The 18912-nt window shown below is 45.3% G+C and overlaps 2 protein-coding genes across 2 annotated transcripts; one reads left to right on the top strand and one right to left on the bottom strand.

The window, feature by feature from the left end:
* Positions 1-1192: 1192 nt before the first annotated feature.
* LOC112457271 lies at positions 1193-2659 on the bottom strand. The gene has a single exon (XM_025020204.1). It carries the CDS (start codon positions 2657-2659, stop codon positions 1193-1195), a length of 1467 nt encoding a protein of 488 aa, XP_024875972.1.
* Positions 2660-5036: 2377 nt separating this feature from the next.
* LOC112457270 (uncharacterized protein DKFZp434B061-like) lies at positions 5037-10520 on the top strand. The gene is made up of 6 exons (XM_025020203.1): positions 5037-5166; positions 5273-5517; positions 5776-6223; positions 6338-6498; positions 10197-10330; positions 10422-10520. The coding sequence occupies exons 2-6, from the start codon at positions 5376-5378 to the stop codon at positions 10518-10520; spliced, it is 984 nt and encodes a 327-aa protein (XP_024875971.1). The 5' UTR covers positions 5037-5166; positions 5273-5375.
* Positions 10521-18912: the final 8392 nt, after the last annotated feature.

Genomic DNA, 18912 nt, shown 5'->3' with positions numbered 1-18912 from the left:
TATTACGCTAAGAATTTAGCGAAACTTGTTATTGAAAAATACGGATGGTACTATATGCCAGTTACTGTTCATAAGATTCTGTTTCATGGTGCAGAAATTATAAAATATGCAATTATGCCAGTAGGACAGCTCTCCGAAGAGGCTCTTGAAGCTAGACATAAACAGTTTAGAAAATATCGTCTTGAGAATACCAGAAAGATCAATAGGAAAGCGACAAATGAAGATTTATTGCATCATTTATTAATATCGTCTGATCCATTTATATCCAGCCTAAAACCCGATTTCAGAAAATCAAAAGAGAAAGAAATGTTTCCAGAGGTACAAGGATTATTTCTTCAACAAGAAGAAAATTCCGAAAACGATGAAGACTGTAATGCAGAAAATTCTGACGCTTCTCTCTAACTCTGACGTCTAAAATTTATTTTAATCGGTAAGTAATATTATCTGTAATTCATAATTATGTTCATTACATAGTTGCCAATTGTTTTTCGTGTACATATACTTCTATTACTTACGCTCGAAATGATAAAAACAAAAATATTATCATATTATATCAAAATCTCAAGTAAAAATACTATATAAATAAAGTAGACGTATAAAATAAAAAAAACCCAGAACGCTCCACCGCTATGTCCGAGAAACTCTATGTTTCGTTCCACTGTGGGTCGGCGTGTTTCCGACAACTTCGTCGGCTCCTTGGAGAACGGCATTCGGACCACGTACCTCCCCGTCTCCGTGCGAGAGTGCGTTTTCACGTAGAAGTCCTCGCACTTCTGTTCGTCAGGCGTGAGGGCGGCGGGAGCGGAAGGCTCTGCTTCTTACTCCCAGAAGCGGCGCACGAGATCGGCCAACTCGTGGTCGGCCGTCGCTTGAAAGCTGCCGCGCGTGTGGAGGGCTGAGGCACCGCAGCCACCGGATAGAATCCACCCGAAGGCTGTCTTCTGCGCAATCGGGGCGTGCGGTCCGCCCTTTCAAATGCCCTCTTCGAGGATGATGAAGCACACTTCTGCTCCGAGAAGTAACTCGACCGGGTCTCCAGCCGAAAACTGCGCATCGGCTAGAGGCAGCCCTTTGAGATGAGGCCACGTAGCGGGGCTCTTTGTCGCCGAGCCTTGGTAAAGAAAAAGACGGGGCAGTACGAACGCGACGGCGGTAATCGTGGCTCCGGTCGTCACGGACGTAAGGCTCACCGTCACCTTCCCGCGGGTTGACCCGGATTTCGACCCCCCGATTCCGAAAATCGACACGGCAGAGCGAGATCGTTGCAGGTGCAAGCGCTGTACGAGAGATTATTCGGCGACAATTGAGCCTCAGACCCTTGGTCGATGAGGGCTCGCACAGGATGAGAGTCTCCATGGCGGTCGGTGATGGTAACTCGCGCGGTTGCGAGGAGGATCGCCTTGCGGTCGTCAGCGGAACGCACGGCGGACAGCGCGCTGACCTCGGTGGACGGCGACGCGGGAACGTAGGCTTCATGAAGCATCGTGTGATGCCGAGCCTTACACGTGAAACAGTTCTTCGAAGATTGGCACTTTGCGACGGTGTGATTGCCAAGGCAATTGAAACACAGCCGACTGGACTCTACAACCGTCTTTCGCTCGGTGGCGGACTTGGCTTTAAAATCGCTGCACGTCATCAGCGAGTGTTTCCCCTTGCACAGGGCGCACTGCGGATCGGAGCTGTCTTTCAACCCTTGTTTCGCGACGTGGGTCTTCGCGGACCGAGTGGAATCGGAAGCTTTCGCGGCGGTTTTCGGTCTCGCGGCGTTTAACGTGAGGATGCGCTTTGACATGAAGTCCGTGAGCTTCTCGTGCTCCGGCGGATCGACGGAGTCGGAGACGAATGATTCCCACTCGAGTCGCGTACGCTGGTCGAAGAGCTCGACAACCAGGTGGTTAAAGAGGTTCACTTCATGGGACCTTATGGGCCTCCCGATGCTCTCCTGCGCATTGACTGCGGTTGTGACGGCGTTATGGATGCGGCTCAGCTCGTCAGCGGTTTCTCCCTTTATTTTCGCCACGGCGGTAAACGTGGCAAAGTTGGAGCGTATCAACTCCCTCTTGTTCTCGAAATGTTTACTCAGAATAGCCCACGCGCGGTCGTAATTGTCTCCGGTCACCGTTAATGAACTCACTAATTTTTCAGCGGGCCCTCGCAGACACGATCGGAGGTAATGGAGCCGCTCAACGTTCGAAATTGACGAATTCTTACCGATGACCGACTTGAAGAGATCCCGAAACGACGGCCACTCCTCATACGCGCCCGAAAAGTTCCGCAACTGAATACGCGGCAGTGACGTCTTGGGAGCGTGTTCGCTGTTTTGCTCCGGTCCAACTGGCACTCTAGGCGACGCGGGTTTGAGTTTGTTTTCGAGCCCGAAAAGCAAACCGCGTTGATGCGCGTAAGAATTCTCAACGGTGTCGACAAAATCAGTTTTGGCGTACTCACTCTCGCTGTAGAGTTGCCCGTAGCATGCCCGAATGAGGTCATGATTGGACTCAAATTTGGCCCACAGGTCGTCAAGAATGCGGATGCGAGTGCTCACCGTGCCGAGGGTGAGCTTGTCTGCACCCAGCTTCCGGAGGTTGTCCATGGCGCGGGAGATGCGACCGTGGATGTCGTGCTGGCTGTTCAGCAAGGCGCTCTGTTCCATGCTCATGTTGGCAGTCGCTCGTTGAGGAGACACTCCCGAAATCGCGGTTGCCGGTATGATCCGGCTCGAAGGACCAGAAATGTTCGAGAGCACGCGGTAGCGCGGTATCGCGCGAGGTAACGAAACGACCACAAAAAGAACAAAAATGAACAGCAAGCAAAAATGAAATATAGTATATAATGTTCCCAAAATTCAAATATGTACAAGTTATTTACAGAGTCTTTAATATTTCCAGTAAAGGAAAAAGCCGTGAACGCGCACAATGGTTAGCACGGCAAGAGCGGCGAGCGGTTACGCGAATGCAAAAATGCGGTTGAAGCAAAGTACAAGCGGTCGTATGCGATGATACTTTAGCGGGTGATCTACGAGCGAGAATCGATCCCGCGCCGAGGCGGCGGTCGTTTTATCACCTCCGAGACGAAACTCCTTCCAGACAAATTTCTATGACTTTCGGGAGGATGATTGGCCGTCGGAGCCCTACGTCATCGCGCTGACGTCACTGTTTGCACGTGACAATCCGCGGATCGTTACTTGTTTGCGCTCGCTTTTGTTTATAGCATGGACCTTTCTATTGTGTAGCTTGACTTTGTTTGTTCACTCGGTCAGCTGTGGCAATGTTTTTGCCGATTAGCGAACTTTCTGGAATATGAGCGAAAGAAAGATCCATGCTATACTGACGAATTTAATATTGAAGAGGCGATTTGCAATGCGGTTAAGACGACACGGTAGAAATTGAATCTCGTCGACCGCCCTCCCTGCATGCATACGTGTTGCGCGAGCAATTTAGAACATCTGGTCTTATGCCTTGAATTGCTGAAATGACGCGATTTTCCGTACCGAATTGCACGATCTCGAACAATATTTGTAACAGAAATAATTTGTTAAAGCAGAGAATAGTTGGTATATAAAAACAACATTTAAATATGAACTTTTCATATACCAACTATTCTCTGCTTTAACAATTTTATTTCTGTTTTGTTAACTTCAACGCTTAATATCTGTAACAGAAATAATTTGTGTTTCAAAATATTCTCTGTTGTAATCAAAACCACAAACTTGAAAACAATATATTAAATTTTATTATTTATTAATTGGATTAAAGTTGAGATCTAACATTTCCTTAAAATAAACGTGATAACTGTATACACGGCTGCGTCGAATATGTCCGAATTGCTACAAATTATAAAAAACAATTAATACTTATTTGATATATAATTATCAATTGAAATTAAAACAATTACCTCGTGATTTAAATAGCTAAATCTATCCTTAATAGTGCACTTCCTTTCCGCTGTATACGCATTTTTCAACGTAAAAGTTAATATATCGTGCAACAAATCTTCGGATACTGCATTTAAATGTGAAAAATTGACAAAGATCATTCTATTGTGATCTTTTAAATTTTTATCCCAAAACATTTTTCGGATGAATTCGGGCCATGTTTTTGCATCGCCAACAACATCCTGAACCAGTAGCCACGGATTACTATATAATTGCTCTACTGAATATGGCATTATAAATATTTTGGAATTGCACAGAACAATATATAATATGTCACTGAGGTTGAGCGCTCAAATACATGACCACGGGACATGCGCATGTGGTCGCGGAGCATGTCCGTAGTCGCTACATCGCGTCGGTATGACAGGTCTCATAACCTGATAGTCGTCAACTTTAACCGTTAATATTTCGCTTCGCGGGGCAAAGCGACACTTTTTTCTGCCAGATTCGGTCGTTTTGTGCAAAAACGCGTCAATTAAGCCTAAAGGTACAATTTCACGGAGCGAAGAAAAGCCAGCGTTTTACCCCCACTCCATCAATTTTCGTCAAGGTGGCGTTACGGCGTTGCTTAGCTAAAAAGTTCAACACGGTTGAACTTTTAGCGAAGCAACGCCGAACGCCGAAAACACGTGGTGACACAGAGAGAAATAAGTACACGTGGTGACACAGAAAGAACGAAGTTAAAAAGTTATCAGAAAGAAGTTAAATAATTATAAGTATCGCTGAAGGGACGGATAATTTTACATCGCCAGAAAATACAAACGAAGTTAGTATCTATATATTATACAGTACTAAGCATACTTATAGGTTAGGTTGCTTTTTATTTCTTATTTATTTAAGTAATATAAATTTATTTGTTATATTGTGTTAATTTGTATTTGTTATATTGTAGGAAACTCTATTGTACACCTGTAACATATGTAAAAATGTCATTCATAAAAATGAAGTAGATCTGCATTCTTGCTTTGAGGGATTTAGTCATGTTTATATAAATAACGATTTACATATTTGTAAATTCGCAGAGCCTATGGATCGGCAATGAGGAGTTCGAGGATTTGGATGAGATCATCGCTCGACATGTGAATCCCATGGCCGCTTACGCCTCCGAATTATTGGACTTTAAATACTACAAGCCCAACGTGGAGGGAATCAAAGACAAAGCAGAGGATATACTGAAGGAACAGAAGAAGGAAAATCCTGGTGGAATTCCCTACATCATATCGGCAGCTAAGGTAAGTAAACGCGTAGCTGGTTTACGCACGTAACACCAGCAATTTCCCAAAAATCTTCTTCACTTTTAATTTAAAAATAATTTCATTAATTTTTTTTCCCCCATAGACCTATCCTGGAAAGTTCCTACTTTCGTATATATCTGCCGCGTACTCGCTGTCGCCACGAGTTTGTTACAGTGACATCCGAGGGCTTCAGATTTTGAGCGCAGATGTTCGGTAGGGTGAGCGATCTACTACGCTGGTTCAAGGAACACTTTAGGGATCCCGTCCCTGGACAATCCACTCCGAGTACACCACGCGGCGCGATGACTTCTAGGACACCTTACACTACTACGCCAGGAACAGTTAGCGGTAAGTCTGTCTATATCATCACCGCGAACTGTCAGTCATCATAATTTTTATATGAAAGTAATTCCTGGAATTTTAGTATAGGTCAAAATATATTTTACTAGGAAAAAATATTGTATTTCAAGATAAAATCATTCTACATATATATATATTCTGTGTTAACAACTACAATTTTTCGCTAAAATGAAATGAAACGCACAAGTAAGAGCACAAGGACTGCAAATGTATTAATTGCTATTATTTCGATCGATATTGTTTCAGGAATGAATCAAGAAGCAATACAGCGAGTTGCACAAAACCTCCCACATCACATGTTGCACTCGCTATCGCAAGTGGCAAATCAGACGCCGCATCACTATCCGCCACACACACCCGGAGCGGCTAGCGCTACCGGCTACGGCGGAGTACACACGTATCCCAACACGCCGTATACGCCGTCTGGCCAAACTCCGTTTATGACCCCGTACCAGACGCCTCATCACACTCCGCATCATGGCCAGCCTACTCCCAGATACGGCCAACAAACCCCTAGCCATCATCAAGGGCCCTTCGTGCACCCGCCGCCGCCCTCGATGACACCCAGCCATCACAGGTCTGCTCAATCGCACAGACCTACACCACCTCTGTCCACTCCTTCCGGCGACCCGACGGATTGGAAGAAGGCCGCCGAGGATTGGGCAGCACGTATAAAAAGCGGTTCGCGAGTCTCGTAAGTACAATAATAAATATGTATTAAATAACGTTTTCCTATTAAAAATTATTGATATTTGAAATGTTAATGTTCTTCATTCGATTATCATCAATGTGTTGAATGTGTTTTCAGCGGATCGACGCCCAGGTACGAGGAGTCTAGAAGAACTCCACGTAACTATGACGAGCCGGTCGGCAGAACAACGCCCTCCGGAAGGAGCAGACCTTCGTCTACGCGTACTCCGTCGTACAGATCTCTGCAAGGCACCCCACATACAAATTCTAGTCCACGAAGTATGTCGCTCAGCGGAGAGACGGTACTCCTCTGTACGACAAGAGCTAACGGGATTGTGCATAGCTGATTATATTTATTGGACAACGTCATATCACGCTATGAATGAATAATAAGAGTGCGCGTACTCTCGACGACGGGGCTTTCATCCTGAGACGTCGATTGCTAGCGAAATTGAACCGATCATTAATCGTTGCAGACATGCAACACGTAGTAAATTCTTCTACTTTTTTGCATGCGAGGTTTCGTTTGCGATCAAGAGAGGGATCGCCGATTGTAAACTACGGTGTTGTAGTGTACGATTGTAAAGTATGGTGTAATTTATTCTTTAACTATTCTTCCTATGTATATCATAAAATTTACGGAAACTTTACGAAGGCCTGAACACGCTCTGCAATCGTCTTGATTCATTTCCTTGCATACTGATGGCATCAATGAAAAGTAATTTATAAAAACTATTTATATCGAATTGTTAAATTTATTGGAATCATTTTTACTATATTGTAATAATTTTCGAAAACTTTTTATTTATCGGTTTATAATGGAAAGACATTAAATACAAGACTTGTCAACTTATTGTTAGTTATTTTTTTGCAAGTATGTTGATAGGATAATATTGAAAAAATGATTGTAACTGAATTATTGCTCAAATATATGTAAATATGTTCTACATTTTTCATTGGTGCCGTCATGCATGTTAATATAGAGAACTGATTCATCTAATTACTTATTGTATCAGCATCGGTACAACCTCTCTTGAATATTTTTTTTTCGCGATGTACTGTCTATAATAATTGGAGTACTCCATTTTTATTATACACAGTTCTTCTTCTTGTCGGTTAAGTAGCGTTAGCTCAGCGTTTAAATGCTACTTTGCATTGCGTGGGCTGGGGGTAATACGCCAGCTTTTCTTCGCTCCATGAAAATGATAGGGGCGATAGCGTTAGCTGTTCTACGCTGGCTTTACAGTGAGGTGGAGTGGGGATAAACGCTGGCTTTTCTTCGCTCGCATGAAATTTCAGCTTAAGTTCATCAAAATTGGAGGTGAGGGGTGTAAACTGTCATATCTTGCCGGAAGCTCTGCAATGTCAATGTTCAGTCTACTATGCAATTAATCAAAAGAACGATGAACGGTCCGGTCCGCATATGATTGCATTTTGCGTTTATAATTTTAAACACACGCGCGCGCGTAGACATAAATATCATATACACAACTCGGTTAGATACGTGTATTCAATCTGTTTGATAGGCTAATTACAGATTAACGAAACGTAAGCTCTTACATCTATCGTAGTCATAGACGTAAAGCAAGGCAAAGAAAACGTATACGTAACTACGTTCGTATCATCACGTATTGACACGATAGCTTTTCATAACTTACACAGTTACGTATACGGTTTTCTCTTCCTTGCTTTACGTCTATAACTACGATAAACGTAAGAGCCTACGTTTCGTTGTCTGCAATTAGCCTATCAAACAGATAAGAATATATTTATTCATATTAGGAGTAAACAGTACAGTTGTTGGCCACATCTTAAAAAAAAGATATAAAAAAATACAAATGTTTTTATTAAAAATACAAAAATATAATTCTTAAATATAATTAACTCTTCTTTTTATAATTAAAAACATTTGTATTTCATTATAATATTAATTTAAGATGTGGCCATTGTAGAGTGGCCAACAACATTACTGTTTACACCTATTTTTTGTCTAATATTGTGACATGTATCCTGCCGGCGCGGGCGGCGCCGTCGTCGATACGTATCCTGCCAGCGCGGATGGCGCCGATGTGTATCTTGGTGGTGCGTACATTGCCGGTGCGGGCGGCGCCGGTGCGTATCCTGTCGGCGCAGGTGGCGCCGGTGCGTACATTGCCAGCGTGGGCTGCACCACTGCGTATCCTGTCGGCGCGGGCTGCGCCGGTGCGTATCCTGTCGACGCAAGTGGCACCGGTGCGGTTGGTATTGGCGGAGCGGGCGGTGCCCACTTTTTGCGCGCGTATAAATTTTTTTTATAATGCGCCTTTTTTTCTGCAGCCTACGATGCTTTTGTTGTTTTTTTTTTCTGTAAATAACATTTTTCAATTAATTTTTTATGTATATATTTTATGTATTTATTATTATTTTATCGATAAAAATTAAACAATTAAGTTCAATATGTGGACAAACGAATAAGGTAAAAATATAGTCAGTAAATACAACCTAACTGAAAAAATTGAAAAAAGAATAGCTATATTTATTCTCAATTACTTGTAAAATTAGAATATGTAATTAATATGAACGTCGTTTCTCCATTCAGATTTCTTCAGCACTAATAATATCATAACAACATTATCAAAGCAAGATCATTAAATAAATAAAAATAAATGTATAATATATATTACATAAATATATGTATATTTACAAGTTTAACTGTTCGAGATTCCGTTATCACACTGCGCCATCCGATCAGATGGCAGCATCGATCGGATATCGACGGGCCGGATCGACGCGGCAACTTGCGTAAGCACATCGCCAACTTCTTCCTCGCGACACACAGAGTCGTACAAATGGCCGCGCAGTGATCAGACGTGCGACGTGTGCTCTGTGCATTTGATTTGCGAGTACGAATTGAAGTGCCCATCGCAGTGATTGAAGCTGCCGAGATACTTTCCTAACGTGTAACTAGACCGCTCGACCAGCTCAGGTGCATCGACACGACGAATCAAGTTCACACGTGCGCGAGTGCCGACCGCCACGTGTCTCACCGGCTCACGGGCGAATCACCACACGGAGGGCAATTAATACAATTGTCCCTCGCATTCACGGACAATCTAAAGACTTCTCATTCATACACCGCTCATTGATTCTCAGGTCAGACTGTATAATTTTTGACGCATTAAAGACTGCTCAGACTGTGTTCTGAGCTACACATAAATAAAGGAAACAATTTGTTAACACCTTCCCCGCCGGGAAAATTAAGCGATTTCGCGAACATTAACTTTAGTATATATATCTTTATAAAATAATAAAATATATCAAAATATGACGCTGTCATATCAACGGTAAGTTTACTTTAAAATTAAGTACGTCAATAAAATGCTATTCATTAGCATCATTAGAGTTAAAATCAAATAAATAATTAGGAACTCGGTATTGATTATAATCTCGCTCATCATTTTGAATTTGCTCGACTAATTATTATTTGTTTGTTTCACAACTCGATCAACCTTTACACGGACTGGGAATCAGCTGGCTCTCCGTCATCCGGATGGATTTGCTGGCTTGCCTCGATCAACGGGTCCTCTCCTTCGTCTGGTTCGCTGCTGTCCAAAAGTATGGTAGTATTGGAATCGGTACTGACGTTCTGTTTATTTTCAGGATCTTCAGGAATGGGAGTGGAAGTGTATATGCGGGGATCAGAAATTTTTAATTCCGCCTTCGTACGAACTCCCTCCTTGGCTGGTGTGGATCTCTTTTCGCCTGCATCTGCGCTGCTGCTTTTCCTTTTAGGATCAGGTCAAGCGTGATCAATGCACCCGACTGGCTCTTTGACGTCGGCAAGGTTAGGTTGTGACCGGACGTTGCGATTTGGGTGCCCGAATCCCGATGTTTTCTTCCTTAACACGGTCGCCACTCGATTTAACCTTTACCAACCGAGAAGGTAAGTAATAATGAATACTTGGATTATCAATCTAATTTTCTCCCTTTATTTTCAGGTTCCTGCCAACGTTGGATCATCACCGCTACTACTCAAGGATCTCCGCTTCACTGCTCCGAGGGACTTAGCCGCTCAAGGAACTCCGTTTCATTGACGCCGAGGGACTTCGTGGGATCACCGCCGATGGACCAGGTAAATATCGCAAAGTAAGTAAATGATGACAAATCTCGACGTAATTCACAATATGATTCAATAATTTATTTAATTGAATGTTTTCCCGCAGGAAGTTGTTCACAGATCTTCGTTGTTCACAAAATGGCTGACACGCATGTCGCTGGGTACAAGTACCGTACGCTTCGCCTCCACTCTTCACAATCGGTGACTAAGCACCACTCGCTTTCGTATCGGGAGCAAGTAACGCGTTTCCGCGGGCGTTGTGCCGGTTGTTGTGAACCGCGGGGCAACCATCAACGCGTCCGGGCTCGACTCGCGGAATTAATTCTACACGAGGAACGTTAGCGCGCGATTTTAGTGTCACCTCATCGACGATCCTCGACCAACTGCCTCGAGTTACGCTCCTCGCTCGGGCTCCCCACTTCGGGATCGCAGCCCCACTCCGTCGCCTATTGCGCCGTAGTGCCAGATGTTCGCCAGATGTGCGGTTTTCACATTTCCCCTTCCACGCCTGTTTACGCGTACGGGCGACCTACCGCGTCAACACGGAAATTTCTACCGAGCTTGCGCTCGCGCGCATCGCGCGCCCTGGGCCCGATGCACCAGGTTTCCAACCTTTGCGTTTTACGCGCGCCGATGGCGCCGACCTATGCGCGTGACCTTTCCTACGCTACGGAACATGCTCCCGGACGACCTCCTCGGAGAAGACGTCCGGGTGACCTGCACGATGCTCGCCGTTGACGCCGACCCCCTCTGACTGATCCTCGGGGCCGCGGAAACTCGTGCCCGTCTTCCTGGTGGTTTACCAAGGTCGTCTCACTGCTGTTAGGCGTCGGTCTCGCGCTATCTTTTCGACCCGCTGCGCATGGTTCGCGATTTCGCTAAGTTCTCGTCAGATCGCTTGCCACTCGCTCCCCGACTAAGTCTTCGCTCGCGTTTGTCTATCATGCGCGGTCGCTTTGGCGCTTGAGCCGATGGTAAAGTTTTTCGCGAACGCGGTCTCGGATCGCTCCGCCGATCTTCCCCGACTGACTTTCGTCACCCGTTCGTCAGTCATACACGCTCAGTTTCGCGCCTGAGCCGATGGTAAAGTTTTTCGCGAACGCGGTCTCAGATCGATCTGCCGGTCTTCCGTGACTGACTTTCGTCCTCGCTTCGTCAGTCATGGGCGGTTCATTCGCGTGTTTTAGACCGCAGCTGATCCCTTCGCGAACCGGGTCGTCGGTTGTTGTATCGACCCTTTCTGAAGATTGTAGGTGGCTCAAGTCGAGTATCCGCGCGTCGTGCGCCGGTTCGCGCGGAGAAAATAAAACATAATAGGCTCGAGCCGGAAAGTAATAAACCCCACACAAATAAAAAAAAAGGAACAAATTTGTTGTTGGCCGGCGTCTGAAAAAGGAACTTACATACTAAGAGCTATCGGCGGACTTAGCCGCAACGCTTACACTATGTGCGCCGGATGGGGATCGTAAACACCAACGGAAACCATCTAATCGCGGTTATCCCTCATCCTCGAAACGCTTGCTCTTAAATCTAATGAAGGAAGGCTGCCCCGCCGTCCGCCGACGATTCCTCTCCCGACGGGCTGAGGAACTCCTCGGAGGTCGCCTCGTTCGGCGATCTGGTCGGGTTGCCCGGAGCCCTCTCCCCAGCTATGTCGGCGGGCGCGGCTGGCGCGTCGCCCCTGATGGTGGCCAGCTCCGCCTCGAGCGCCTGCACCGCGGTCTGGACGGCCGCCAACTCCGCTTCCGGGTCCACGCCGTTGCGGCTCGTCGCCAACTCGCCCGTCGCCACGGCGATCACCTCGTCGGCGTCAATCACCGCGGTCGCGATTGTCCCGCCTACCTGCGGGTGCTCCCCTTCGTCTCCCGTCTCACCCGGTGGGCCTAGATTGAGCGCCGGGTCACTCATTCCCCAATCAAACAGATCGGGCATGTCAAAGGCCAGGCTTGCCCCTGTCTGCTCCTCGGCCACCGCTGTCTCCGGGACGCCCTGCTCCTCCGGGTCTAGAATTCCGGCCGCCCTACGTAGCTGCTCATCGGAGAGCCGGCGCAAAATAAGACGGGGGGACTTGAGCGTGAAATTACGCCGCAATTGGGCAGGCGGTTTCAAGGTTAAGTTGTAACCGAACGATACGTAATCGGACTACGGGGTACGCGATTTTGTCCTCTAAGTCATCGATCGCCACTCGGTTTAACCTTAAACTACCAAGAAGGTAGGTATTCGTAATGCAAACGACACAAAAGCTGAACAATTTGTTTAAACAATTTTATTTTTTCATGCCGCCACGGCTGCCTTGTCAGTGCCGCTTGTGCTCAAGATACCGCTAGGTATGACCTTGGTCGGCCAGCCAGGGACACCGATTGTCACGACAACCGCTTGATCAGGTATATATATACGTCTATCTCCTTAACCCTTTCACTTTTTAGCTTCCCGCCACGGATGCCTCCTCTGTGTTGCCCTGCCTCACGCTTCCGCTATCTATCAATCGCTTGCCTCGTACGTGGAACCAAGATGGCCGGACAACCGCTTGATCGGGTAAGTCCCGACATTAAGATCAATTAACCAACTAATTCTCTTTTATTTTCAGGTTTCGTCAACGGATTCTTCATCACCATCGCCGATGTCATGGATCACCGCTGCTCACCGACGACCAGGATCACTGCGTATGGGAGATGCCGCGACACGAGGTAAGTATGAGAACTGTCGTGATAACTATGATTAATGCCGTTTCTTTTCAGGTTTCCGCCACGGCTTCCTCATCTATGGCCTCTTCTGATGCATAATCGATGATGACCTTGAAGCTCAGACACCGCTAACACACAAGATGGACGACAGCCGCTTGTTCAGGTGAGTTGAAGGTAAGTAACTGATATTTCTGTATTTATTTTTGCAAATAATTATTGCTTTTATTGTTAACTATCGTTTCACAATGGTGGTAATTCACAATTACTGATGCCGCGCAAGATGGCGGTCGCACGTCTCGCAAAGTGCGATTTCACGATTCCGGTACGCGAAAAAACCGTACGCCTTTCGTATCGGCGTCATTTAACGCTATATGCGGGCGTTTGTTTCGGACACTGTGGTAGGCTTACAATCGTAATCCGTTACGTTTTCGCGATAGTTACCACGACACGCCGAGATATACGCGCGAGAAGATAGCTACCATTCGAGCGCCCACGAGAGACTGCCCCGAGGAATATTCCTCTCTCGGGCTCCCTACCTCCGAAGTTTTACCCCCACCATGGGGTCTCGGCCGCTTTCTCCTCGCTGTTTACGAGTTTCGGCTCGCCAAGTGTGCGCCAGATGTTCTTGATGGAAATTTCTGCCGCCAGTACACTATTTACGAGACGCTTAAACAGCTCCCGGGTAGTGGTTTTCCAACTCTTCAAAAAATTGACTTTTGAGGGCGCCGACCCGTGCGCACGGCCTCTCCTACGTCCCTAATGCCGATTCCGGGCCGACTTCCTGGAGACGACGTCCAGGTCGCTTTTTACGTGTCCGCCGATGGCGGCGACCCGGCTGCCTATTCTCCCAGTCCCTACTAACCGTATTCCGGCCTAACTTCTCGTAGCCGATGTCTAGGTCTATCGGTTTACACGACTGTCGTGGCAACCCACCGTCCGGATGGTCGGATCTCGGGCGCGATTCGTTCCTCGGGTGTACTAGGTATCCCCGAGGACGCATCTCTGGCCCTTTTCCGCTACGACTTCCGGTTCGCAAATTTGCGGATTGTCGTGTGAACTGCACGTCTGGGTGCTCGGATTTTGCTCGCGATCGACTCCTAGGGTCTCTCTAACCTCCCCCAGTACGCATCTTCGGCCTCTTTCCGCTACGACGTCCGGTTCGGAAATTCACGGATCGTCGTGTGAACTGCACTTCCGGGTGCTCGGATTTCGCTCGCGATCGACTCCTAGAGCTTATCTTACCTCCCCCAGTACGCAGCTTCGGCCCTTTTCCGCTACGACGTCCGGTTCGGAAATTCACGGATTGTCGTGTGAACTGCACTTCCGGGTGCTCGGATTTCGCTCGCGATCGACTCCTAGAGCTTATCTTACCTCCACCAGTACGCAGCTTCGGCCCTTTTCCGCTACGACGTCCGGTTCGCGAATTCGCTGATTGTCGTGTGAACTGCACTTCCGGGTGCTCGGATTTCGCTCGCGATTGATTCCAGGGGTTGGTTGGACCTCTCTCTGGATGCATCTTCAGCTGTTTTGCGCTATGGCTTCCCGTTCGCGTTTTCGTGGATTGTCATCCAAACCCTATGTCTGCGTGTTCGGATCACGCCGGTTTTGCGTAGGCCCCCTCTTAGGGACCCCGTGAGTTGGCATCCTGACTCCTACTCGCGTAGCACGCGCGGTACGTGCACTAAGTGCCCGCGCTATGAAGATTGTGTGTGACTCGACCATTTACCTTATCGGTGCGTTACCGCAATCCACGCACTTGTTCAAAATCAAATTCTTTCGCTCCTGGTCGGGCCGGGCATCGTCGTGCCAAAACGAAAACTAAAATTGGTGGATTGGGGAAGAAAATGTCTTAATAGCTATACGAGCCGCTGCTCGGCGACCGCTGTCGCATGCCTTAATATTAATGGCGCCGGACGGGTAAAATCGATGACTCAGGAACGATAAAGGAATGAATATGCAATGAACTAATAAAAGAAAAAGAAAAAGAAATATGTCTCGACTCCGTCCTCGGAGCGCTCGCGCAACTTAAACTCTATCGGGGATGTCCCCCTCGTCTTCGGAGGTCTCCTCCCCGGTGGATGGGCTCCGGAACTCGTTGCTGGGCTCGTCCCGTTCGTCCTGCGTCGCTCCACACGGCATCACCGTCAACGTCGGCGTCGGTTGGTCGAACACGACGCGTGCGGTTGCAAGGTTGTGACCGGACGGAGGATGTTTCTTGTTTTTGCACGCGTGTTCGCTCGCAGTTCGTCGCAAACATGTTTTCGCGTTTGTCGTCGGAAAGTTCCTATATATATCGGGTGATTCGCGTAACATCGCATACATAGTTATTCATACGTATTAGTCGCGGTTGTTCGTACGCTATTGCTATACAATATCACCGTTCGACTCTTTGATAACGCCTTCCAAGCTACGTTATCTTAGACAACGCTATCGCTTGTTCTACTTTATTTCCCGTTCCGCATTGCCATACGCTCGTGTAATTCCCTCCTCCAATCTTACAAATTTCGTGTAGGAAATTCATCAATTTTGCACCATGGGTGTGACGGACGTATGTCATTGCGTTCACATATTAAGTTTCGCTTCGATCGGATAACGCGCTCGCTAAGTAGCCTCCTGGGCCTCGCACCGCAGTTTCGACTTCGCATTTGCGTTCTCTAGGTCCCCTAGGACCCGTTTCCGGTCTTATTTTATCGACTGCACTTCCGGTTCGCTATTTCCCGGGGCGTTGGTCGGACGTCGACGCCAACCCTACGGGGCTATTATTTCGAACCTAGTACATTTGTTTACCGTGTTTGTTCCAGGGGAAGTGTCCCGGTTTGCGACTTCCTAGGGCACTTGTCCGATTTTGACGAGATTGATTTTACGTACTCCCCTCGTTTCCCTGAACATGTCCGCGATGTTCTTTTCCGCGTATCTAACCCCGTTCGCTACTTTCGCGGGCATTAGTGCTACGCGGATGTCATTCGACCATGTTGTTGTTCGCGACCCCCTGAGGTCGTCGGTAACCTTCATTTCGTTCTCGGACGCTCCGTTTGCCCGTTTCCGGGGCCGTCGACCCACGTTGACGGGAATCGGTCCGTTCACTTCGTCTCGATGTCCCGGATCCGTTGGAATCATTTGTCTTCGCAGAAGACGCTCGTCTATCTACCTCGCGGGGCAATGGTCCGCCGTTGACGGGAATGAGTCCGTTTGTTTTGTCTCGATCCCCGGGAGCCATTAGGACCGTTTGTCCTCGTAGAAAACCTTCGGTTAGCTATTTCGCGGGGCGGTAGTCCGCCGTTAACGGAAGTGGGTCCGTTCACCTCGCCTCGATCTCCCGAAGCTGTTGGGGCCGTTTGTCCTCGCGGAAAACCTTCAGTTAGCTATTTCGCGGGGAAAGTGCGCTATCGATACGGGGATGATTCTATCGTGCCTACCGGGTGTCCCAGAGTCGATCTGCGTTAAGTAATCTCGAATTTTGCGCATTACTTTTAAACTACGCGCGCAATCGCGGAATCGATCGCCGAATCGTGTTCTCTGGCTCGCGCTGAAGCTCCTGTCGAAAGTGGATTTCTACTTTTGGCAATCCCTTTCTCTGAGTCCCTAGAATGTGTTCATAACCTCAAAGTTAAAGATTTTTATTTTATTCTTTCGTTTTCTCGTCAATTCTCTCGCTTATTTAATGGAGAGAAATGAAGGAGATACTGCATGGAAAACATATATATTTCTTGTCTATACAAAATAAACCTTTTTTTATTTAGTTATGGCGTTCAACACCGCGCTTAACCCTATGCGCAATATGGCGCGTAAACAAACATAAATTAAACTTTGCGCAATATGGCGCGTAAACAAACATAAATTGAACTTTGCGCAATATGGCGCGTAATCTCGTATCTAATAGGCTCCGCGCAATAGGACGCTCTTCCGGTACACAAAATAACTCGCGCAACCAGGCGCTTAACCCGGTAATACTGATCGTCGCGCACCGTGCGCAATATGGCGCTGACTTATTCGCGGTGTATGGTCGTGGCCAAAAGGGTTGTTCGACTTTTTTTTATAAGTTTTGGAACGCACTTTGTCATGTGAGAGTTGATGGTCCCTGCTCACGGCCATAACCTAAAGTTTTGCAGTGACACATTATCGGAGCAGACGGACAGTCTGCACAAGGTGTCAGCAAAGTTTAAAATACCAGTTAAAGTATGCACGTGTATTTGACGTAAGGAACAAAGCCCGCCATAAAGAGGAAAAAGGAGAAGAGGAATATGAGCAGAGAATGGTAAATAAAATGATCAGTGACCAATATTAGAAAAGAAATGTATATATTAATAATATACCCATAAGAAAGTATAAATAGATATTTTAATATACCTGTAAAAAAAATGTGTTAAAGTATAATTTGTTTAAACTAATAGATAGAATATGATGAAGTCACATTAGATTTCAATGTAAAATTAATAAAAGTCTTGTTGACATTAATTAAATTAAATTGAATGTAATGTAATCCTGTCATGTTCTATCTGCTATGTCAACCAGTATATTTTATTACAATTGAAATAATATGCATGAATATTACAGAAGAAACAGTGGTACGAGACGTGGAAGAAAGCTTTTAGTCAACGATGGACGCAAGTATGATGATAATTAATGTTTAAAACAACATTTTTTACACAACACTAATGAAGAATTTGTCAGCATAATTAAGAATTGGGAGATTAAATTAAATTAAAATAATTTCAATTAAATTGTCATATGTCTGCTTGCAGGTAAAAGGGGAGGCAGCGTTGAACAGAGGCGGAAGAAGTATAGTTAATGGGATCTGTGGGAAAGTTGGAGCTTGCTGTGAAAAAATGTAAGAATTTTCATAAAACTGAAAATATGCACTTGGAGATGAGAGAAAAAGTGAGGGATTCGAAGAACTTGCCGAAGGAGAAGGAAATATACGCAATATTAAACAATTAAGAGGTATGAAACATCTACAAATTCAACAACAAGGTAAGCTGCTGAACTGATAAAATTTTTCTTACATTGAGAAATTGTAGTGTATTATATTGCAAAATCGTTAACAAACTAAATCAATTTCTGTTTTAAACCTTTAGAAAAATGAAAAAACTACGCCTAACAGGTGAAGACATCACATAAATACGACAAAATAACAAAGCCAGCCTGCGTTCACAAATTGTGGAAGAATATATACGATTAAGAGGACGATAAGAGAATAGACATATATCCACGCGGTAAAAATTTTTTATATAAAAACAAAAACACATAAATATATATAATTATATATAATTATATATAATTATATACAGGGTGTCCGAAAAATTGCCTACTCCACTTCTGAGTTATAGCCACTTTTATGTTCAAAAATCGTAATTTAGAATCCGCGTGGCATCCTTTTTTCTTAATTATTTCTTAAATTAAAAATTTTTATTTTTAAATATTTTTAATTTTTTTAATTTTAATTTTTTTATTTTTTTTTAATTTTTTAATATTTGTAAATACGATTACATTATTTTAAAAAGAAATCAGTTATTTTCACGGCTATTCAAAATCAGTTGTTTTCACGGCTACTTGAAATCAGTTGTTTTCACGCCTATTCAAAATCAGTAAGTAAATCACGGCTTTTCAATAAGTTTCAAATTATTATTTAACAACACCTTACTTTTAGGTTGTATCTAATCTTTCCGTATTCATCAATGGATCGTTTAAGTTTTAATGAATTAGCTGATATGCATCTTATGTATGGTCTTGCTCAAAGTAATGCTGCCGAGGCAAGAAGATTATACATCCAGTCTTTTCCAAATCGAGATGTACCGGGAATAGCGTCTTTTCGAAATGTAGACAGAAACTTGAGAAAATTTGGTAATTGTAATTAAAAAAAATTGAAAATAAAAATTTACGATTTTTGAACATAAAAGTGGCTATAACTTGGAA

The sequence above is a fragment of the Temnothorax curvispinosus genome, unplaced genomic scaffold, assembly GCF_003070985.1.
Source record: "Temnothorax curvispinosus isolate PA1 unplaced genomic scaffold, ASM307098v1 QBEX01007704.1, whole genome shotgun sequence".
In the NCBI taxonomy this organism is placed as follows: Eukaryota; Metazoa; Arthropoda; class Insecta; order Hymenoptera; family Formicidae; genus Temnothorax; species Temnothorax curvispinosus.
This window is presented reverse-complemented; position numbering and strand designations above follow the sequence as displayed.